The sequence below is a fragment of the Zingiber officinale genome, chromosome 3A, assembly GCF_018446385.1.
Source record: "Zingiber officinale cultivar Zhangliang chromosome 3A, Zo_v1.1, whole genome shotgun sequence".
Classification (NCBI taxonomy): domain Eukaryota; kingdom Viridiplantae; phylum Streptophyta; class Magnoliopsida; order Zingiberales; family Zingiberaceae; genus Zingiber; species Zingiber officinale.
In genome coordinates this window covers 134,439,973-134,464,631 of record NC_055990.1, presented here as the reverse complement: position 1 = coordinate 134,464,631, position 24,659 = coordinate 134,439,973, and the positions used below count along the sequence as shown (strand labels likewise).

The window sequence follows — 24,659 nt, the reverse complement described above, 5'->3', positions numbered from 1 at the left end:
TCATTCAACCTGATCAGACCTTGATCAGTATCTCTCCGCATGGACAACTGCACCTGCATTGTCCATGTCTACATGTCTTTCTGTATTGTCAAACATCGAAACCATGACCAAGGTTTACGCTTGGTCAACTAGGTCAACCTTGACCTACTGGAAATTACACCAACAATCTCCCCCTTTTTGATGTTTGACAATACCTTTAAGTTAGGTTAATCCAATAGCCTCAACTTTCTTCATGCCACTAGGTAATGAAACATAAGTTACAACCTTACATTCTCCTTCTAAGAAGGCAACCTCCTTCTTAGATAATGAAGGCCTGACTTAAACCCTTCATTCTCCCCCTATTGGCACACATCAACAAACTCTCCCCCTGAAGAGTAAGTTATCGTTGTTCACAACTTCACTCGTCGTGATCAACAAACTCTCCCACTAACTCCAATGTTCTTCCTTGAACATTCTCTAGACATTCTTCCCCCTTTTGACACACATCAAAAGGAGTGAATCAAGGTCAAGAGTTTCTTCCTAATGAAAGTCCCCCTAAAAACTCAACAAAAATTCAACAATCAACTTAGTGATAATCCCATATCACTCATCCTCAAAAATTTCGACGAGTAAAAACTCCCCCTAAAAGTCAACTCCTCCTTGACTAATAGGTAAAACTCCCCCTTGACCATTGCACCAACAATGTCTTGGAGAGTTTCAAACCTTTAGAACTCTAAAACACCACTTCCATAGCTGCAATTTCAGACAAACAGTCGAAATTCAGCAGGTTGGCATGCCCTGATTGGTCACCAGCCCGATCAGGCTCCCTCTGGATCGGTCACAGTGACCGATCCAGGCTCCCCTGGACCGATCAGAAACCCTTCTGATCGGTCCACAAACCTGATAAAGGTCTGATAAGTTCTGATTTCTCTCCACGAAATTCAGAAACCTCTAGAAAATTACAGAAAATTCCAAAAATTGTGAAATTTTGAGGATACATTCCTCATAACATATACTATCATGGAAAAATAGTTTTCTATGAAAATAGCTTCCATTTTTCAATCTTGATACAAAGTTCAAAAGACTTTGAAATAATTCAAAGTTAAGTCATCTTTGTATCAACTTGTTCAATGATGAATGCTATCACTAGAAAAGCTTCATCAAGGTTTTTCAAATCAATTTTAAAATGATTTTAAACCCTTTAATTTAGGATCACAATCTTAGGGCTAAATGTACATGACTTGTACACAAGCTTTTCCTATGATCCTCAATTTCGAATTAAGCTCATCTAGGTACAAGAACTATGCACCTTGATCCTAACTCATCATCCTAATATCTCACACACATCTAAGGTGTATCAAACACATCCAAGTCAATTTTGATGTGAGATATGGATTTAGGTTATCTTAACTAGGTTCTCATGCATTTTCTAAATAACAATTTGATCTCCATATCAAATTATGTTTTAGTCCTTAAATCAATTTCATTGATTATAAATGCGCAAGATGATGACATGGCATATAATTGTATCATAAATGGAAACATGTGCCAACGTCATGATGTCATGGCAAAAAGTATGAAACTTAAATAAAGCATGACATTTAACTAACCTAAGCATTATCATGACATTTTAAATGATCATAAAATAAATATGATGTCATGACATGGCATATGACAAACAATATATGGCAAATAGCACATAAAGGTATAGAAAATACCTAATTCTAGCCTTAGTTGCCATTTTTGATAATTTTGATCATTTTGCCATAAATTCTATATTCCTAAGTGTAATAGACCTAAAATCATATACTAAAGATTTTTAGATCACTATGTGCCAATTAGATTGACTCTAGAGAAATTCCTCAAATGTGGTTGGCACATCCTAATTATTTTAGGAATAATTTTCACTTTCATTTTCAAGGCTTGATTATACCTTGAAAAATCCTAAAGTGCCACCTTTTGCCATGATTAGGTTAACTACCTATTCAAGTAAGGTTGGCACACCCTAACTCATCTAGCGTGATGAAATCACGCTCCTAGGAACCCAATACCTATTGGAGCTCATTGGGTTCACTAAATATTCACTAGGGATGTCTTCCCTAGCAACCCTCCTAATGACCCTCCTAGGATTTAAAGCCTTGGTCATTTGGGACTCATCAAGATCCACTCTAGGGGTGACTCCCCTTGTGACCTTGGTGATGGTCTTTCTAGCACTAGGTCTTGTTCCATAATCGAATGGAACATTATGATAAGTGGGCTTGACCACTTGGGACTTAGGTTTGTGACCCAAACCTTTCTTGTCCTTGGACATTGGTTTTTGACCCTTAAACCCTAGAGATGGCTTCTCTAAATTTTTAAGGGCCTTTTCCAAAGTATCAAGTCTTGACCTCAAGACTTGATTCTCCTTCTCTAATACCTCAATTTTTAATTTTTTATTTTTCTTTGAGGTACTCCTAGGCATATGTCTAGTAGTTTTGGGATTCCTATCTAAGTTCTCCTTAACCTTAGATGAGTTAATCCTAGGGTTGACATTTCTAGAGTTGTCCTTATTCAAGCTAACATGTTTAGCACCTAAGCCCATATATTGATTCCTATAATTAACATGCTTATCATTCTTGACAATAGCAATAAGGCTACTAGCATGCATCCTACTAGAATTGCAAGAATGTGCCTTAGAGATTACCTTAGGGTTTGCCCTAGCTCCCCCTATACATGTGCTCGATCTCTTGTCCTTGTGAGGTTGCCTCCCCCTCGGACATTGGCTCCTATAGTGTCCCCTTCGCTTGCATTGGAAGCACACCACGTGCTCCTTGCCCTTGCATATCGGGACTCCGGCTTCCTTAACTTTTGGTGCCGGTGGAGTCTTCCTAATCCTCCTTGGACACTTACTCTTGTAATGTCCATACTCCCTACACTCAAAGCACATTATGTGTAATTTATTTGAAATTGAAATGCTTGAGTTACCTAGGGTTGAGGATGGATGAAGACTTTCTTCTTCATCCCTTCCGGAGGTAGAAGCTTCTTCCTCTTGCTCCGATCTTGAAGAGGAACTCTCCTCCTCTTCTTCCTTAGATGTTGAGTAGCCCTCAACCTCTAAATCCATGTCTCCATGATGTGAGCTACTTGGCTCACTTGACTCCTCTTCATGACTTGAAGTGGAGTTCTCCTCATGGAACTTTGCCAAGTTATTCCACAACTCCTTGGCATTGTTGTATCCACCTATCTTACATAGAATGTCATTAGGTAATGAGAATTCAAATACTTTCATTACCTCATCGTTGATTGTGGAATGGTGGATTTGTTCCCTTGTCCACTTCTTCTTCTCGAGTGGTTTTCCTTCCTTATCCATTGGAGGCTTGAAACCTAATTGAACACAACTCCAATTTTCAAGGTTAGTCACAAGAAAATACCTCATTCTTACCTTCCAATACGCGAAGTCATCGCGGTCATAGAAAGGTGGAATGGTGATGTCTTCTCCGAGTTGATCCATCTCTAGCTTGTGCTCCCTCGGGTGTTAATCCGGCGAAGAGTGACCTCGCTTTGATACCACTTGTTAGGATCGATGGTCGTACTCGGCTAGAGAGGGGGGTGTGAATAGCCGCCCCAAATCCTTCGCGTTTCTTCCTACGATTAGGGTTAGCGCAGCGGAAATGAAACGTAAAAACGAAAAGGAAGAAGGCAAACCTCGAACTCGATGGATGTAACGAGGTTCGGAGATGATACTCCTACTCCTCGGCGTGTCCGTAAGGTGGACGAGCCCTATCAATCCGTCCGTGGATGAGTCTCCGGAGAACCGGCTAATAAGTACTCCTTGTGGGTGGAGAAACCTCGCCACAATAACTTGAAACAGCAATATGGAAATACAAAGAAGAGCAAGAACAAAATACACAATGAATGTACAAATACTCGCTTGCCTTCTCGTCGACTGAAGTCCCGGATGAAGCACCAACTTCACGGACGAATGCCAACAAGCAACTCAGTCGAAGAAGCTCACCCGAAGCTTCGGAGCTCAGCAAAGCTCAAGAGCACAGCAGTGAAGAAGCAGAAGCTTCGGACCAGAAGAAGAGTGAGAGAGTTACCGCACTGTAGAAGCCCTCAGCCCTCTTATGCCTGCATCCACCTGCGAAGAAGAAGCCAGAAGAAGACCGTTGGGCTCACAACGGATAGTTCTGGACCGATCAGGCTTCAGCCTGATCGGTCCAGGATACATCTGATCGGTCCTGGGGACCGATCAGAGCTTCCTTTTCTCCCGAACTTTTTGCCTTCAGATCGTTGTTTCCTGATCGGTCTGCAGACCGATCAGATAACACTCAGTAGGCTACTGTTTGGTTACTGATCGGTCACCAGACCGATCCAGATACCCAGTGTATCACTGGATCGATCCACTGATCGATCCAGAGCTTGGTTTTTGCCCAAACCAAGTCTCAAACCTTCCAAACCAACATCCGGTCAACCTTGACCTGTTGGTACATCATGCTTAGCATCCGATCACTCCCTTGACCTGCTAAGACTCCCCAACAAGTGTCTGGTCAATCCCTTTGACCCACTTGGTCTTTCCAACACCAGATGTCCGATCACCCTTGATCTATCTGGATTTTTCCCTTGCCCGGCTTTACTCACCAGGACTTCCCAACTGCCTGGCTTCACTCACCAGGACTTCCCAACTACCTAGCTTCACTCACTAGGACTTTCCGACTGCCTGGCTTCACTCACCAGGACTTCCTCCTAGCTTCACTCACTAGTATTTTCACCTGGCTTCACTCACCAGGATTTCCCAACTGCCTGGCTTCACTCACCAGGACTTTCCGAACTGCCTGGCTTCACTCACCAGGACTTTCCGAACTGCCTGGCTTCACTCACCAGGACTTCCACCTAGCTTCACTCACTAGTATTTTCATCTGGCTTCACTCACCAGGATTTTCCAACTGCCTGGCTTCACTCACCAGGACTTTCCGAACTGCCTGGCTTCACTCACCAGGACTTTTCCAACTGCCTGGCTTCACTCACCAGGACTTTCCCACTGCCTGGCTTCACTCACCAGGACTTTCACTTTCACCTAGCTTCACTCACTAGGATTTTCACTCTGCCTAACATCCCAGTTAGGACTTCCTAGTCAAGTATCCGGTCAACGTTGACCTACTTGACTCTTCTTCATTCAACCTGATCAGACCTTGATCAGTATCTCTCTGCATGGACAACTGCACCTGCATTGTCCATGTCTACATGTCTTTCTGTATTGTCAAACATCGAAACCATGACCAAGATTTACGCTTGGTCAACTAGGTCAACCTTGACCTACTGGAAATTACACCAACACCCTCTTCCCAACACAAAGTCTCAAAAGTATGTTTGGTATTGAGAGAAATGAATAAATGTTTCCTCAGTAACATAACTTGGTCTCAATGGGGTATCTTATCATTTTCACTCATGACAACTATTTTTTATCCCATTATTGTCACTTAGAATATTTCATTTTTAATTTTATTTTACTCAAATATTTTTATTCCTTTTTGAATATTTTTTCCTTTTCTTCTCACTTGGGATTTTGATTTTTTCCAAATGAGTATTTATAAACCAAACATAATCTAGTAACTAAACTATTAGAGAAGATTACCTATGGTCACCATAATACTAGTCTGACAAAATAAATCATGACTATGTTGTAATAAATCAACCTTTCAGAAATACATTAAAAGTGTAGTGTAATGATCAAGCTACAGATTTATATATAGTTCCAAAATTCTTAACTCTAAAATATGGGATAACCTCAATCATAAATCTAAGTGGTGAAATCTTCGTATTCTTTGGTGGAACAACAACAAACATAAGAATATATAAAACTAATTTAATATGCCCAATCTATTCCTACTTCCATAGGGAGAATCCTAACATACAAGAACAAAAGTATAATAAAAATTAGAAAAATATAAAAGATTCTTTTTTCTAGACTCCTCTTCCAAATTCAATAGAGAAAGGTCACTTCTGAAAATTATATTATGAATAAGTCTTTGGGTTTTCTACAACCTCCAAATATCCCTACAATGACTTAGATTATTTTTTTTTATTTTCTATTTTTTTTGGAATGTCTCTTAGTGAGAAATTTGCTACTCCAACTTTAATATTAATATATAATATTATATTGACAACCATCCAAAAAAATATATATATAGTAGGATTGATTTGGTATTTGAGACGTAATATATAGACTTATTGAACCTAATATTATATTGCCAAATCATATTGGTAGCACAAGAAGCCTAGGGAAATAACCTAGCAATCCATTTGAGACAACTTGAACGTTGCCAAGGATTCAATCCAATCGAGTCCAAATACAACAAATTGTTTTTATTTTTTCCATGTGCGTGGTCGTTATTCTTGGCTAGTAGTTGATAGTCAAATTCGTTGCCATTCTAATTATGCCTCCTCTCCAACTAATGAAGTTTGATGCTGAAGCCTTCAAAATTCCCCATCAACTATGTTTTTCAACATTGTCAAAGCTTGGATGATGACCTAGATAGATACTTATGATGTACATCTACAATGTAATCGATATTGATTACTATGTAGTACTTTGGTCCATGACCAATAAGTATTCCACCTGCAAATAATGACTTCCGTTCAAGACCTTTTCAAATTATTGTTCATACTGAAAATTCAATGTTGAATCATCAATTCTTCTAAACTTTGTATCTCACAAAGAGTCATCAACTAGATGTCCAATCTAATTACATTCAATGTCAATATTTTTTATTGTCCCCTTGGGGCGGTGCGATGTTAAAGCATGGGATATTGCCACATGAGCAGCTCCGGTCCTAACAATTAAGAGGCCCGGGACGACACAATTAAAATAGACCCTTAATTTTTTTATAAAGTAAAAATTATTTATAATAATTTTTTCTAACTTTTCTAGATGTAAAATCATCTATAATATTATTAATTTCAAGAGTTTCTCTTTTTCAATACTATAATTTAAATAAACGGAATAAAATTATAATTTAAATCAATTAGAATAATTACATCTAGATGAAAAAGATGAGTAGATGACAACCCGCAACCACCACAGCTCGCAAATCTCCGCACCATAAGCTCAAAACCTTTAAGTGCAGCGTGTCGGAGGTGCTAGTGCAGCCGTGTAGAAAAGTGGCAAAGGCGCAGCCTCGCTGTGACGCCGTCGCGGTCTCGCAGAGTCGCTGGTAGAAAGGAGAGCAAATAAAAAATCTAACAGAAAACTGAGAAGTAAAGAGAATACGAAAGAGGAGATCGTCGACAGAAATTTAAAGAGCTTGAGCTTTGTGTGACGGCGGAAGAACAAGTGCAACAAAGAACAGAACAGTGCAAGGTTTACAAAATCTAATTCTTAAAATAATTAATATATATATATATATATATATATATATATATATATATATATATATATATATATATATAATCATTTAAAAGTTGTGGGCCCCTCTCCAAGAACTTGAGCCTTGAGCTTGTGCGGCGGCGGAAGAGCAGGTGCAAGTGACGATTTATAAAACTTAATTCTTAAAATAATTAATATATATATATATATATATTATATAAATATTTAACAGTGTGGGCTCCATCCAAAGTTGGGGCCCTGGGCAATCGCCCAGGACCACCCCGCCTTTGGGCCGGGGCTGCACATGATGTCTTGGGGTCGAAACTCGGTGTGACCGAGCATAACCTCCCCCATATCTTGGCCATTTGCACTAATGGCTAGTAGTCACCCGTGATTTATCTCCTCCGTGTTGACCTAGGGACGGATTGACGGGGGCGCTGAGAGCGAACGAATCGCCTTTTTGCCACATAATTACATTCAATGTCCCAACAACTTGTATCTCAAAACCTATTTACATGATCGACCTTCTAATATTGTAATTTTACAAATGAGCTTATGTTACATTATCGACCTTCTAATATTGTAATAGAAGTCGGATTTAAAGATAGTGCTTTACTCGTCGATGAATCAATATCTGATGGATCAATAGAAATAATATAAGCAGGTTGTTTGGGTTCTGGTAGTAGAGAATTATTACTATCCAACATTTGTAATATGGAAGATATTATCGGTCTGTCTTCGGGTCTCTCTTAAAGGCATAGAAGTGCAACTTTTATACATTTTAACACCTCGTCATAAGCAAAAGAGTCAACTACTTCCAAAGCACTATTTCTCTCCACAAGCTCCATACCTGAAGAAGTATAGAAACAAAGGCTTATTTTTACTTAAAAAAAACATATAAATGCAAACAAAATCAATATTACTATATATATTTTTTACATTTCCAAGAAGAGTCTGATGACATGTAGATTGATAAACTTCATTATTCTTTTTGCAAGTTATGATCTCAAGAACAAGCACACCAAAATTAAATACGTCAGATTTCATTGAAAATATTCCATTCATTACATATTCAGGAGACATATACCTACTGCATCAAGAAAAAAATAATAAATATTAATTTTAAGAAAAAGAAATCAAAATAACTAAAGGTCAAAATAAATGCACTTACTTTGTTCCTACAATTCTCTTAGTATTTCCTATTGTTTCATCACTACTAAATAATTCTGCTATGCCAAAGTCAGATATTTTAGGATTCATATCCTTATCAAGAAGGATATTGCTAGTTTTTAAATCCCTATGTATGATTCTATATTTAGAATCATGGTGAAGATAAAGAAGACCCTTAGCAACACCAACTATAATACTGTATCTTGTCGTCCAATCCAATAATGCACATTTATCTCTATCTGCTAATTAGCAAAGATCCAAAGAGAAGTTAGGCACCTTGCATATTTAGTATTATTCAAATACTAGAGATGCAAATAAAACTAGAAAGAAAACTAACCAAATAAGAAAGTGTCTAAACTTCCATTTGGCATGTACTCGTAGATAAGTATTCTTTCTCCGCGTTGAATGCAACAACCAAGAAGTCGAACAAGATTCCGATGTTGTAACTTAGCGATGAGCGTTACCTCATTCTTAAACTCTAGAGCACCTTGTGTAGATGTCTTTGATAGTCTTTTCACAGCTATTTCTTGTCCCTTCCTTGGCCTCCCCTGTGCATATGCCAACACGTTTAATTTTTGCATGCCCAAAGTTACCTCTTCGCCTGACTGCAATCATATTGAAGTGAAAATTAAACGATCGACGTACCATGTAAACCGGACCAAATCCACCCTCTCCAAGCTTGTTACCAACTGAAAAGTTGGCAGTGGCCTCTGCGATTGTAGATAAGTCAAATAATGGCAGATCGAAGTCTTCACCTGTCGCTTGTGATGCTTCATCGGCGTCGCTCTCTGAGAAGAGAAAGGATAGCTAAAATAAGTGACAGAGGCATTGTACAAGTGAGAGGAGAAGTTATTAATGCGGAGTATGCGTACTACTTCTTTTCTTTGATAGCCATATAGAACCAGCAACACCAGCCAGGAGAAAAGTTGACACGAAAGAGACGGCGAGGAGGATCACACTCGCTCGACTTCGACCGTTGTGACCGTTGGATTCCGTGGCTGCGAGAGGAATTAGTTGAAAAAGCCACAAACTATTTACTGAACGGGAATGACATAATTCACTGACCTGCAGCCAGGTCGGTGGCCGCTAGCCTGACGTAGAGGTCTTGATACGAGGTGTCGTCGAAGTATCTGATATCTAAAAGAGATATAAGTATATAACAGAATTATCCAAATTAATCGGATCAAATTATCAAATCAAATCATATTAGTATTTGGATTATTCTAATAATTCTGTTATAATTATTCTCAGAATTATTCTAACTATTATTTATTAATTAGTTATTTGACCAAGTATTTTTGAACATTATATATTGTATTATCCTTAGGACAAATATCAATGAACAATAGATTTTATTATTCTCATTTTATTCCTTTCTCTCTCCCTATTCTTCCTCTTACATGGTATCAGAGTCATCTCTCTCTCTCTTTTTTTATCTTCCCTCAATCTCTTGAGGCGGAGATCGTATAAACGGCGAATTTTAAATTTTTCCCTCAAGCCTCTTATTTTCTCCTACGTGTTTTAATTTTCTTAATCTTCTCTATTTTTCAGAACAAACGAAAAATACTTATTTTCTTCCGCTGTCAACCCCTTTGCTTCTCTTTCCTCTTCCTTAATCTCTTTTTTTTTTCCACTACCACCGGACAAGTTATTTTTTACTTTAGATGTCAAATACTCGACGACATCAAAGAAGACAAAAGCAAAGTCCAGACCGATGTCAAATTTGTCACATCGTTGGTCATACTGGAAATATATGTCCTAAAAGACTTGATTTGTCTAGGGTAAAATGTCAAATTTGTCTTGGAATTTGACATTTTGGTATTCAATGTCCTAGTCCATTTGATTCAAATTTTATTGGTGGTCCTACAGCCTCAAGACAACTATCTATTTCACAAGTATATCCTAAAGTTCTTTCGTCTATGCCTACTTGTAGTAAAAACCCAGAGTTCTCATCTACTGATTGGTATATTGACACTGGAGCAACTCATCATGTCACATCAGATTATAATATCCTTACAGACGTAATGCCATATTATGGCTCAGATACGGTGCAAGTAGGCGATGGTTCAGGTTTGCAAATTGCTAATCTTGGAAACACATATGTTCATTTATCTAATCGAACTTTTCACATGCGCAATGTCTTTCATGTTCCATCTATCACTAAAAATTTACTTTCTACACGCCAGTTTTGTCTTGATAACAATGTCATTTTTGAATTTCATCATAATCATTATCTTATAAAGGATAGAGGGACAAATGTTATTGTGTTTTATGGGAGAATCAAAAATGGCCTCTATTGTCTTCAGAGTTCTTCAATCAAAGCTTTTGTTGGTGAACGCACAAATAAACCAGCTTGGCATGCTCGACTTGGTCATCCTTCCCTTCGTATTGTTCAGTCAATCATCAATAGGTATGGTTTACCTACTTCTATTACCTCCTCTCCATCTTATTCATGTAGGGCATGCATGGAATCTAAAAGTCATAAGCTACCTTTCTCTTTATCTGATCATGTTTCTAATTTTCCACTTGAAATAATCCATTCTGATGTTTGGGGCCCTGGACCTATTTTGCCTAATCAAGGTTTCCAATATTATGTTACATTCATTGATCATTTTAGTAAATATACTTGGCTTTATCCTATGAGAAGAAAATCTGATTTATTTGATATATTTTATAATTTTCAAATTCAAGTTGAACGATCTTTTAATCGTAAAATACTCTCTTTTCATTCTGATTGGGGAGGCGAATATCAAGCTCTCCATCGTTATTTTGTCTCTTGTGGAATTGTTCATCGAGTTTCTTGTCCTCACACTCCAGAACAAAATGGCTCTGCTGAGAGAAAACATAGACATATAATTAAAACTGCCTTAGCTCTTCTTCATCATGCATCAGTTCCACGCAAATTTTGGGATGAAGCTGTTAGCACTGCAGTATATCTCATAAATCGACTTCCTACACCATTGCTCAACCATAAATGTCCTTTTGAAACACTTTATAATCAAAGCTCTGATTACACTTTCCTTTGAATTTTTGGTTGCGCATGTTATCCATGGTTACGCCCCTATTCTAAACACAAACTTGACTCTCGTTCCCTATAATGTGTTTTTCTTGGTTATAGCAATTTGCACCATGGTTATCGTTTCTTGCATATACCAACAGGACGAATTTATATTTCACGACATGTTACTTTTGATGAGTCTTTATTCTCTTTTTCGGTAGCTTCTTCAATCTCTCCTCCAGATACAAGTGGCACCTTCTTAATGCCACCTAATATTATCAGAAGTGATGGAATTCTAGGTCCTGCTCCGGAGCTCTCTAATAACTCTCCTATACCATCAGAATCACCTCCGGTTGTTGCTCCAATCTTAGAAGTCTCGTCGATCGAAGATAATATGCTCTCTGGTTCCTCGGATAATGCAAGTCGGTCATCTACATCACCATGTCAGCCTACTTCCTCGTCGTCATCAACAAGTGATTCAGATGATAATGCTTCTCGTCGCATGCTTCCCATTAGTGATATTTATGAGCGTTGCCCACCAAATGCAACTCGATATCCCCTTCCACGAGCTCTAGTGGTTTCTTCCAAATCTATTGAACCAACCTGTTTTACACAAACAAACAAGGATCCAAACTGGCATAGTGCAATGGCTACAGAATTTGATGCACTTCTTCGCAATGGAACATGGACTCTAGTTCCGCGCACTCCCTCAATGAATGTTGTGGACTCTAAATGGGTATTCCGTCTTAAGCATCGAGCTGATGGTTCTCTTGAAAGATACAAAGTTCGACTTGTAGCTAAAGGATTTAGTCAACAGCCAGGTATTGACTTTAATGACACTTTCAGCCCTGTCATCAAAATTACATCTGTCAGACTATTATTATCAATTGCTGTTAGTTTTAATTGGCTTGTACGACAATTGGATATTTCAAATGCATTTCTCCATGGTCATCTTGAGGAAACTATATTTATGGAGCAACCACCTGGTTTCATTCATCCACAATTTCCATCTCATGTTTGCCAACTCAAGAAATCCTTATATGGTCTTCGACAAGCTCCTCGTGCATGGTTTCATCGACTATCTAATTGGTTACAAGCTCAAGGATTTTCTGGATCAAAGACTGACTCGTCTCTATTTCACAAATATAATGATGAAAATATGATATTTTTTCTTATTTATGTGGATGACATTCTGATAACCGGCAATGATCACGAGGGTATCACAACTTTATTAAGTCTTCTCAATCAAGAATTTCCTACTAGAGATTTGGGTATTGCTCGTTTTTTTCTTGGTATTGAGCTTATTCCACATGAGGATGGCTATCTTCTCTCTCAGAGCAAATACATTACTGTGCTTCTTCAAAAAGCCAAAAATGGATGGAGCACGTCCGGTCTCTACGTCAATTGCTATAAACAACTCTCCAACTTCATCCTCTCCTACTCTATCTGATCCACAAATTTATAGAAGTATTGTTGGGGCTTTACAATATGTCACTATCACACGTCCTGATATTACTTTTGCGGTAAATCGTGCTTGCCAATTCATGCATGCTCCAACCGAACAAAATTGGGATAACGTAAAAAGAATACTTCGCTATCTCAAAGGCACTATTTTACATTGTCTTCTTTTATATCGCCAATCATCTCGAGATTTACATGCATATAGTGATGCGGATTGGGCAAGTTCTCCTGAAGATAGACGCTCGACTAGTGGATATGCAATATTTCTTGGACGAAATCTTATCTCATGGAATTCGAAAAAGCAACCTACGGTATCTCGTTCAAGCACTGAGGCAGAATATAAAGCTATAGCAAATACAACGTCAGAAATTATTTGGCTTCAATCACTTCTCTCTAAATTTCATCTTGCATCAAATATTGCACCAAAAATTTGGTGCGACAATATTGGAGCAACATATCTTACAACAAATTCAATCTTTTATGCTCGTACAAAACATGTGGAAATTGATTTTCATTTTGTTCGTGAACGTGTGACAACTCAGCAGTTATCCGTCTCTTATATTTCTGCTGAAGATCAAATCGCTGACATCTTTACTAAGCCACTATCCAGACAACGTTTCAACAAGTTAACAAGCAAACTCAACGTCAGAGATCTCCCGCTGAGTTTGTCGCGGGTAAAAGAGATATAACAGAATTATCCAAATTAACCGGATCAAATTACCAAATCAAATCATATTAGTATTTGGATTATTCTAATAATTCTGTTATAATTATTCTCAGAATTATTCTTAGAATAATTCTGTTATTTATTAATTAGTTAATTTGACTAAGTACTTTTGAACATTATATATTGTATTGTCCTTAGGACAAATATCAATGAACAATAGATTTTATTATTCTCATCTTATTCTTTTCTCTCTCCCTATTCTTTCTCTTACAATATCTCAACCAGGTCGGATGTCCAAATGATGCAGCCACGGCCACGGCCGGTGCCGCCGCTGCTGATGTTGGAAGCGGCGTAGCTTGTGCAGGAGCAATTCATCAAGCACCAGGTCTGGCACTCTTCCAGACTCATGCTCCGGTTCACCGACGACGACGACGTGTCCGGCAACTTCACGCTGTTTTTCCTGAAGATCCCATCGGTGCTGTTACTGCAATCCAACGCCGTGGTGCGCACGCAGCCGCCGGAGGTGTCCTGGATGACCTCCCAATTGATGGAGTTCTTGGGGTGGAACCTCGGCAGGCATTTGCACTGCGGCCACGTGTTGGGGTAGCACACGGCGTTGGGTCCGCAGGGGGGCACTCTGTCGCAGCGATCCATCGGCATGTACGACTGCACGATCCATGACTGGGCCGACTCACTCCACACCTCGCCGCTCATCAACCCTGAGGGCGTCAGAACCTCCCTCATGATCACTGACGGGTTGTGGAGGAAGTACGAGTGCGCCACTTCTTCGGAGATTACCAGCATATAGTAACCCACGAAGCTCTCCGTCAGACTCCGAGGCACGCCGCTGAAGTAGAGGCCGTTCCACGGCCCCGACCGCCACTGAGCCTTAGTCCCCTGCCGCAAGAATTCCTGCGTGTCTCCCTCCAACTCGACGCCAAGCGTGTAGTTCCCAGTCGTCGGGTCGTCATTGCTCACTGACAACGTCAGCTTCCGATCAAGCCGGCTAGTAAGGTTCCACCCAAGCTTCATCCCTGGAAGCAGGGTGTCCGTCAGAAAATCGAAGCTTTGCCACGCCGAGTAGCTGTTGGGATCGACGGTGGGATCGTAGCTGCCGGCCTCTCGGACGATGAAGTTCGCGTCGTCCAGGAGCTGCGCCACCGGACGGCCAACTGTGAATAAGTTCGCGGAGGACCAATAGATGGTCGACTCGTCGTCGGAGATGACAAGCGTTCCGTTGGGGGTGAGCGAGAGCCGGCAGGCTCGGCTGGCGATGGGATGGTCGCGGTTGGCTACCCACACGACGGATTGGACGGAGATGTTGTGGAACCATATGCCAACGTACCGATTGATGGAGCTGGAGGGGCTGAAGAAGCCTAGCTGGAACTTTCCGCCTGCGGAGATCAAGTCGAAGGCGCCGCCGTCGTCGTCGTCGTCGAGGAGAGGTTGTTGAGGAGTTAGTGTGTCGACTGCAGCTGAGAGAGTAACAATGAGGAACAGAGTTAAGACGGCGACGAGAAACTCCATGCGCGCCATGCAGGATTAAAGAAAAAATAGTGAATCGAATCTTGGCACTGGCAATGAAATTCGGATGCATATAAATGATGGCGAATTTATGACGTACGAAATGAGATAAAAAAAAGAAGGGAAAATTGGTAGTACTCAAGGAGATATTTAGTGGGATCCACCCAACTTGGGACAGCACGATCGAATCTTCCATAATACCGGAAGAGTCGCAGTAGAAACGACGAATTAGATCATCTTTATATTTGACGACAGCAATAAAACGGATTTAGGCAACCGAGTTATTCAGAGTTAAAATGTCAAACAGAGGATTAAGCCTTCTTTATTTGGCATTTTCCAACCGGAGACTTCATTCTATCTTTATGTATGAGCGGCTGCCGGTCAAAATTGGACGAAGAAATCCAGAGGATGAGAAGAGTATTTTGGAAATAGAGTGGCCGTTCAAATCCTCTCAAATAAAGACTTCGGTTGGAGAGCCTTACTAGATGCCGGTTTGTGAATGATACGATGCATGAATGTGGGGTCGGTGAGATGATTTGATACAGGATCAAAGTCACAGAAGGGTCAAAAATTATGCCAGCATGGAGGTCAGAAGTCTAGTTCCCATGGCCAATCAAAAGTTACATCAGCCTGGAGGTCAAAAGTCTAGCCTCCATGGCAACGCTATCGTGGAGGTCAAGAATCAGAATTACAAAGAGGTCAAGATTCCGGCCCATGTGGCTAAAGTCAAAGCTTCAGTTGAGGGACTGGTCAAAGGACAGTATTTACGAGTTGAGCCAGATCTGATCTCGAAGGGAATCGAAAATGGACCCGACCCACAGGGCCAAATTCAATTGAGGATCGGACCCATGGGTCAGGTATAACCAGGGATTAGGTGCGACTAGGGGGCAAGTTTATTGAGTGGATGGGTATACCAAATAAGACTTCCGATGGACAGATGCAGGTCAGGGAACTGACCTAGCGTGCAGGTCGAGACGTTCATACCATGGATAACAGCGGACAGATGCAGGTCAGGGAACCGACCCAGCGTGCAGGTCAGGGAACCGACCCAGCGTGCAGGTCGGGACGTTCATACCATGGATAACAGCGGACAGGTGCAGGTCAGGGAACCGACCCAGCGTGCAGGTCGGGACGTTCATACCATGGATAACAGCGGACAGATGCAGGTCGGGAATTAGACCCAGCGTGCAGGTCGGGATGTACATGCTTCGAATGACGCAGACGAAGGTGGGTCAGGAGACCAGACACTACATGACAAATAGATCTGCAAGGAATCGTAACCACCTGTCAGAGAACAATCATCACATGTCAGGGAATATTCTAACGGTGGAAGGCTCATACCCCTCTTGGTTCCTCCGCCAGCCTATAAGAGAAAGCCACGTGTCGACCACTGCCAGACAGAGCCTGACATCCGACATTCTCTGACATTCGCCAGGTTCCAGAAGCCTCAGTTGCAGTATAAAAAGGGATGCTTTGTCCCTTACGGAGGTACGCTTACTCGTCATTTCCTACCAGTCTTTTACTTTTCGTGCTTTCTCTGTGATTTATAGGGAAAAAGTATCTAACTTGAGCGTCGGAGGAACTGACCCGGGGACTTTTCCCATGATTTTTGGTCTCTAACGACCGTGTGACTCGTCTAAGTGTGTGTAGAGCAATAGCGTCATCATCCTGATCCTTTCTTTCCGTAGAATTGCCCGTGCGAACCTGTCCAAGGGGTACCTCGCTGATTCAGCATCTCAATGACTTTTTGTCAACTTTTAGCACAACAAGACTCGTCTTTATTCTACTCAGTTTCCGGATGAAATCAGTGAATGAGAAGCGAAATAAAGTCGTAGGTTGGAAAATGTCAAACTGGACAAATAAAGACGAATCCTCTGTTTGACAATTGATTATAATTCTGGACTTTGAAATGTAAACTGAACTCTGAATTAACTGTTTGCTTAAATCCCATCAGTTATTCGAACTCAGCGAAGAAAAGGTCAAAGTGTCTAATTTCTTGCCTTCGTTGAAGAAACTATCCTTTTTGTTCTCCTGCGTCGATGTTTCTACTGTAAGTACATCTCATTTCACACGTCATAAATTCGTCATCATATCAGATAAAGCCTCTCGCTTGTATACTCTACTATTTGTTTATGAGAAGTTAAGAATTCTGCCATAGTTTAATCTCTATGTTTGAAGAAAAGTTTTATATATATATATATATATATATATATATATATATATATATATATATATATATGATTGTTATCTGCGCTGGTACAATGTGTGACTGTGCTCACACATTGCGTATGCAGGATATTAATCGTTTTTTTTTTAATTTTTTGATTTTTTTAATATTTTAAATTAAGAAAATCAATTAAAAAAATAAACATTTTCTTACATAAATTTCTAATACATTAATATATCCCCTCAACATATTACAATAGTCAATAAATACTTAAATTAATTTTATTTTAATTTTTTTTAAAACCAAACACTATAACCTAATTGGAAAGCCTGAATCCTATAGGTAAAATCTAAAAAAAAAATAACTTTGATACTATAACCCAAAACTTGAACTCTAGAGGTAAAATCTAAAAAAAATAATTTTGATACTATATCCTCAAACCTGAACCCTAGAGGTAAAATCTAAAAAAAGAAATAGCTTTGATACAACCCAAAGACTGAACCCTAAATAGTTTTGATACTATAACCTAAAATCTGAACCCGAGAAGTAAAATCTAAAAAAAATAACTTTGATATTATAACCCAAAGTTTGAACCCTAGAAATAAAATTTTTAAAAATATTTTAATTATTTTTTAAATTCAAAAATTATAAAAAAATAAAAAAAAAATAAAACCAGTGATATCCTCTGCGCGCGCACAGTTACGCATTGTGCGAGCACGCAGGATATCAATTATATATATATATATATATATATATATATATATATATATATATATATATATATATATATATATATATATATATATATATATAAAGAAGAAATAGTTCCAGTTAAGGTACATGCGTTATGTAGATTACATTTATATAAGATGAGTAATGATATATTTCAGGAAAAAAATTTTAAAAAAAATTCAAGGATAAACATTTAAATTCATGACCTACCATTTCATTTTTTATAGTCCCATAAATTTATGTATATTTATCTTTAAATTTTTCATTAAGATTTTTATCTTAAACATATAATTTTTCTTTATATACCCAAAAGAATCTGCTCAACCAATTTATAATTATTACATCACTTTGGAAATATCCTCATACTAGTGCACTCATGTTAGGAACATCCTCTGATTAAAAATATCCCCGTTGCTAGCATTCAAGTTGGGAACGTCTCGAGTAGATCACAATGAAAACATCTTCGAATGGGAATATCCCTACAGTAGTCAATTCACTTTCAAAATATTATTGACCGAGAATATTTTTAAAACATATTATTAGAATGTATACTAAAAGCCTAACTTTTATAAATATTTATTTTTGAAATAAAAGAATAACATTGATCAAAATCTATATTTATTTGTTAAATATAATTGTTCAATTAATTTATATAGTAGATAACATGGAGTGTGGTGTCACACTCAGAAGATCATGTTGTCGGTTCTCTATAAATTATAAAAAGTTGCTCACGACTAAGATAGAAAGGAACAAACTTTCAGAATAGTCGTAGTATAATTAAGTATTAGTTTATCTTGACTAATAAATTACACTGATACACTTTAAGTGTATTGAGTAGGACCATTTAGGTAAGTTCTTTTTGTACTGACTTAGTAAAAGAACTAGACCTTAGTTATTATAGAAGTGTGTGCTCTTAATCCTAATATAATAACAAGCACATATATTTAATATTTATTTCTTTGACTTATCAAAGGGTGAGGTTTAGCTCGATAAATCAATATGTCCGATAAGTTGGGAAATGATATTACTTATAGTGTGTATTGTTGATTATAGAAGGAATCTGTGTCCTAGTTATCTATGTTGAGAATGTCCCCAAGAGGAGCTCATAAGGATTGTCATGTTAAACCCTACAGGTGGACTTAGTCCGACATGACAATGAAGTTGAGTGGTACTACTCTTGGAGCTAGATATTAATTAAGTGAGTTGTCAGTGACTTAATTAGTGGACATTTGTTATCTTAAACACAGGGAGACTAACACACTCATGATAAGAAGGAGCCCATAATGTAATTTGGGATTGGTGCGGTAGTACGATAATAACTCTCTAATGGAATGAGTTATTATCGATGAACTTGAGTTGTGTGTTCGGGGCGAGCACGGGATACTCAAGCTCATCGGAAGGTCAAAACCAATTTCTCCTCTAGGTCCCTGTCGTAGCCTCATTATAACCTCAAGTCCATCCAAATGAAAGACTCTTCTTGGTGTCCAAGAAGTGGGCCGGTCCAATGCTTGGTGACCAAGCAAGGGTCGGCCACATCCTCTTCTATAGGGGTCGACCCTTTGCTTGATAATCAAGCATGAAGGGGCCGACCACAATAAATCAAAAAGGGAGGGTTGTTTTGAATTTTTAAAATCTTCTCTTTGTAGAAGACTATAAGTTTTAAAAGAGATATTTTAATTTTTAAAACTTTCCTTATTTGAATTAGGCCACATGTTTTAATAGAGAGTTTTAAAAGTTTTAAAACTTTCCTTTTTTAACCATCCTCATGGTTTAAGAAAAAAAAGGAATATAAGTTTTAAAATTAAAATGTTCTATTATCATGTTAAAAAGAGGAAATTTTATAAGAGAAGTTTTAAATTTTAAAACATGATTTTAATTTTTAGAAATTTCCTTTTTTAACTCCTACTTTAGGAAAAAGAGCTTGTAAATTTTATAAGAGGATTACTTCTTGTAAACTTTTAAAAAATATTTTTCCTTATTCCTCTTAATGAGGTGGCCGACCACCTTGCTTGGTGCCCAAGCAAGGGGCCGACCATAATTAAAATAAAAAAATCATCAAAAAAAATTAATGTTGGTGATTGATTCAATCAAGAGGAAAGAAAAGGAAAAATAAAAGGGAAAAGGAAAAACTCTTGGAAGATTTTAATTTTTGTAAAAATTCTTCCCTTATTTGCCTTGGGCAAGTAATATAAAAGAAGGGGTGAGGAGGTTTCATGAGACACAATTCTTATTCTCTTGCTTGAAGATCATCAAGTGGTCGGCCCTCCCTCTCTTCTCTCTTTTCCCTTTTGCTCTCTTCTCCTTGGTGGTGTTGGTGGCCGGATTTTAGAAGAAGAGGAGGAAGCTTTTGGGTGGTGTTCATCTTGGAGGATCGTCGCCCACACGACGTCCAAGACGAGGCGAGGAATACGACAAAAGATCTCGAGGTCATTATCTTACAAAGAGAAGGTATAACTAGTAGTTTTCTTACGCATCATATTAGTTATTTTCTTTATAAAAATTCTAAATACAAGAGGCAATTAGATCTAGTTTTTCGAGTTTGTATTTTCTTCTTTTTCGAATTTGTGATTCGATTGTTCTTTTTGGTTAACCTAGAGTTATTTAAGGAAATTAAATATTAGCTTTCCTTAAAAGGCTTTGCCTAGGCGGTGGTGGTTGCTCCCATATCCAAGAAGGCCATGTGCCTCGCCATGCAGTCCTGGAAGTCAATTTTAGAAATTAATATTTAATGGAATTAATAACTTAGGTATATTTGAATCAATAGTATTAAGTTCCGCTTGTGATTCAAATCTAAACCATTAAGAACAGATAAGTTAAATTTGGAATCAATGATGTTAAGTTCCGTCTGCGATTCCTAATTTAACTTCTAAAGAACACAATAGGTTATTTAAGAAAAGGTTCGACACTTGTACAAAAAATTTTGTACAGTGGAACCGGTATGTTTTCCTAAGATTAACCAACACAGATTATATATATAAAAGAAGAGTTATGATTCTCGCATCGAAACTCCTTAGCAAAAACTCATCACGACTGAGTTGGCACCTTGCGTGGCCACGTCCACCTCAGCGAACCTCACATAAAAATTTCACGGACATGGCTTCCTCTTTCAGGCCCGTGCCCTAACTCTCCTCCTCCTCCTCCTCCTCCTCCTTCCACTTTCGTGAAAGATCCTCCCGTGCCCTAACTCTAGCTCTTAAGCTGCTTCTTCCTTCCCCTTCGAGAAGACATGAGCGAAGCTCGTCCCCTTCGTGCTCTAAATTCTTCGGTCACAACCTCGCATTCTCCTTTCTCTTCCTCCCAGTAAGGCGAGCCGCTTCTTCCCTCCCGTTCTCGAAGAGAGGAGTGAAGCCTGTCCATCCAAAAAAAACAGTGAGTTTTTTTTCGCAATTCACGTTTGTGCTTCATTTGCATGCCCTAACTCCTTCTTCCCTCTCCCTTCCCTTTTGCATTTTTGCTTCATTTGTGTTTCTCCCTCCCCTGCCCTAACTCCTCCTTCTTCTTCCCTCTCCCTTTCAAGGATTCGAAGCCCTAACCTAGCTACGGGGTCAAGTTATAGCACCAGTAGACAGGGAGCTTTGAGTTTAAGCACTCTTTGAGGTAATCAACTTCTATTCCGTTTCTTCTTCGACGCTTCCATGGTTTGGTAGGTGAGATTAAAATGTTTAGGTTCTTGAAGAACTTGTCTTTTTGTTCAATTATGGAGTGTCTTTGAGTTTACTGGTAAGTGGGATTTGTGCATTAACTAGCGGAAAGAAAACATTTAGGTTCTTACAATGTTCAGGTTCTTAAAATATTTAGGTTCATGTTCTTAAAATGTTCAAGTTCAGGTTCTTAAAATGCTTAGGTTCTTGAAGAATGCTATAAATTTATTAATAATAAAGAAAGAAAATACATCTGTGGTAGTAATGTGAAATGAAAATTTTTTCTTCAATATAAACTCTATACAAAGTAGTTCAACATTTATGTTATGAATTGGACATAGTATTTGAATATGTGGATTTACCTTCGAATTCACTGCTCCTTTTGATCGCTAATATCCAAAAATAATTATTAATTTGCCCTCTTATTAGGTTGTTATTTCATAGCTGAATCAAGTTACAGCAACATCGACAATACGAGATTTCAACTTGTAACATGTAGGGAATGCGGAGAAAAAATAATGTTGTGTGTTTCTAAATCAACTAAAAATCCAGTAAGATTCTATTACAGATGTGGGCAATATGGATGGTAAAAGTGGGTGACGACCGATACTAGTTCATCCTGTATAAATTGAAAGTGAACACCACGCTTCTCATGGACATAATCCAAGAATAATCAATGTACCAAAATTCATTTGGATATTAGTTCAATATACCAAAATTTATTTGGATATTAGTTCAAGAATAATCATTGCACCAAAATTGAATGGTGAACTTGATTCTCTTAGCCGTATTTCAGATTGTGTTGTTAGTTCATCTATTTAGTTAGTGTTAAGTAATATTTGTATTATAATGTAATTGGCTAAATGTTTGTAATTCTAGATGCAAACTCAGTTTATCTCTGATTGAAATGTTTTTTTATGAATTTCAATAAATATTTGGTATTGGCATAAGTTTGGTCACCGAAAAGGAAAATCATCTCTATCTTCTATACGTCTATTAGCCCTCTCTGTTTGCTCTTTCTGGCTGGTAAAGTTTACTTTTCATTGATGATATCTATGTGATGCCATTGATTTGAGAAAAAGACATTGTATAATTTACGTGATGTTTATGCTAATATTGTGGTTCGTTTTAGAAATCATCCAAGGAAAAACTTTACCTAGGTGAAGTAGTACAACCATCATGTTTTCACAGTGGATGCTAATTGCTTGAAGGAGATCAATAACTATCCACTATGATAAGATCTTCTTGGACAACATCTCCATGATCATATGGTCCTAGAAGAACCATGGTTTTGCTTAGAAGGGCTTGTTTGATGCAACATTTTCTTAAGAATGTAAAGCTGCACTTAGTGCACTGATAATCTGCAATTATCTTAAAGGAAGGGTTACCAGTTTGATAACTATACACTGAATTTATTTTCATAATATATGAATTAAGAAATGAGCCCATAAGGAGAAGATGGCGTGCCAACGAAATGATTTGCCTTTTGGTTTCATTTTTGTGTTGGCTAATATGTTTTAGAAACCTACTTTCTCTCCTTAATTCTTCAGCTATGATTTATTTTTTACAGTTTCCTATTGTTATTTCTCTGTTGTTATTTGTGATGTAGTCTTGTGCATCTATGATCTAAAGGCACTATATACTATCTTCTACTCATAGAAGCATTAGCTTTGTTTTGCAAAATACTACAAAGGCAATATCTACACTAAATGAATGAACCTTTCTCTTGGAAGATACCATCGGCTTTTCTAAGTATGTTAAGATGTGGAAGCTTTAGAAACTTACCGGCCACCAATTCCATAGAAAGTAGAATGAATATTAGCTAATAGAAATTATGCCAAATAAAAAATGCCAATTCCAAAGAAGCTATGCCAATTCCATAGAAGCTAGAATAATAGTTTCACATTACAAGTAAACTATGCCAATTCTATCAAAGTAGCTCCAAATTTAAAAAGACTTCATATATATATGTTGGTGTAATATTCTCTGGATCAAGGTGGACCAGATTGACTAGGTTTGAGTTGGCTCAAGCCTGAGTCTAGATGTTTGGGTTTCGATTTTTGATAATACATAGAGATTGTAAATGCAATCGTCCGTTTCGGGATATTGTGATACAATTCTCCTCTGGTCAGGGTTTGACCAGATTGATATGAAAAAGAGTCAAGTAAGTCAAAGGGTTGACTGGATACTTGACTGGGAAAGTCCTAACTGGAGATTAGGCAAATGGAAAATCCTGGTGAGTGAAGCCAGATGAAAGACCTAGTGAGTGAAACTAGGCAGTGAGAAAATCCTGATGAGTGAAGCCAGGTGAAAGTCCTGGTGAGTGAAGCCGGGCAGGTAAAAGTCCCGGTGAGTGAAGCCGAGTAGTGGAAAGTCCTAGTGAGTGAAACCAAGCAAGTAGAAGTCCCGGTGAGTGAAGCCGGACAGTGGGAAGACCTGGTGAGTGAAGTCAGACACATGAAAATCTAGGTGGGTCAAGGTTGACTAGACACCTGGTGTGGGAAGTCTAAGTAAGTCAAAGGATTGACTGGATACTTGATACAAGGAAATCCAGATGGGTCAAGGATGACCGGACATCTGGTGGAAGGAATTCTAAGTGGGTCACGAAGGACCAGATACTTGGCACGAGATGGTAATTCCAAGTGAGTCAAGGTTAACCAGACATCTGGCACGAGAAGAAAAGTCCAAGTGAGTTAAAGAAATTGACTGGACACTTGGTGAAGGAATTCTAGTAGGTCAAGGTTGGCCGGATGCTAGGTATGATGTTCTAACAGGTCACGGTTGACCAGATGTTGAAATTGGGGATCCTAGACTTGGTTTAAGCAAGTCAAAGGGAGACTAATCGATCAACTGATCGATTAAACAGGGGTTCAATCGATCAGCCAACCAATTGGGGCTGTGCTGCGATAAGCAGTGGCCCAATCGATCGACCGATCGATTGGGAGCTTATATCGCGCTCACAGAAGCGTTCTCAA

General features: G+C 38.5%; 1 protein-coding gene across 1 annotated transcript; it reads right to left on the bottom strand.

The window, feature by feature from the left end:
- Positions 1-6,998: 6,998 nt before the first annotated feature.
- On the bottom strand, positions 6,999-15,156 carry LOC122050680 (G-type lectin S-receptor-like serine/threonine-protein kinase At4g27290). The gene is made up of 6 exons (XM_042611568.1): positions 13,892-15,156; positions 9,560-9,624; positions 9,397-9,492; positions 9,140-9,282; positions 8,959-9,042; positions 6,999-7,169 (listed from the first exon to the last, which is right to left on the bottom strand). Exons 1-6 carry the CDS (start codon positions 15,154-15,156, stop codon positions 6,999-7,001), a joined length of 1,824 nt encoding a protein of 607 aa, XP_042467502.1.
- Positions 15,157-24,659: the final 9,503 nt, after the last annotated feature.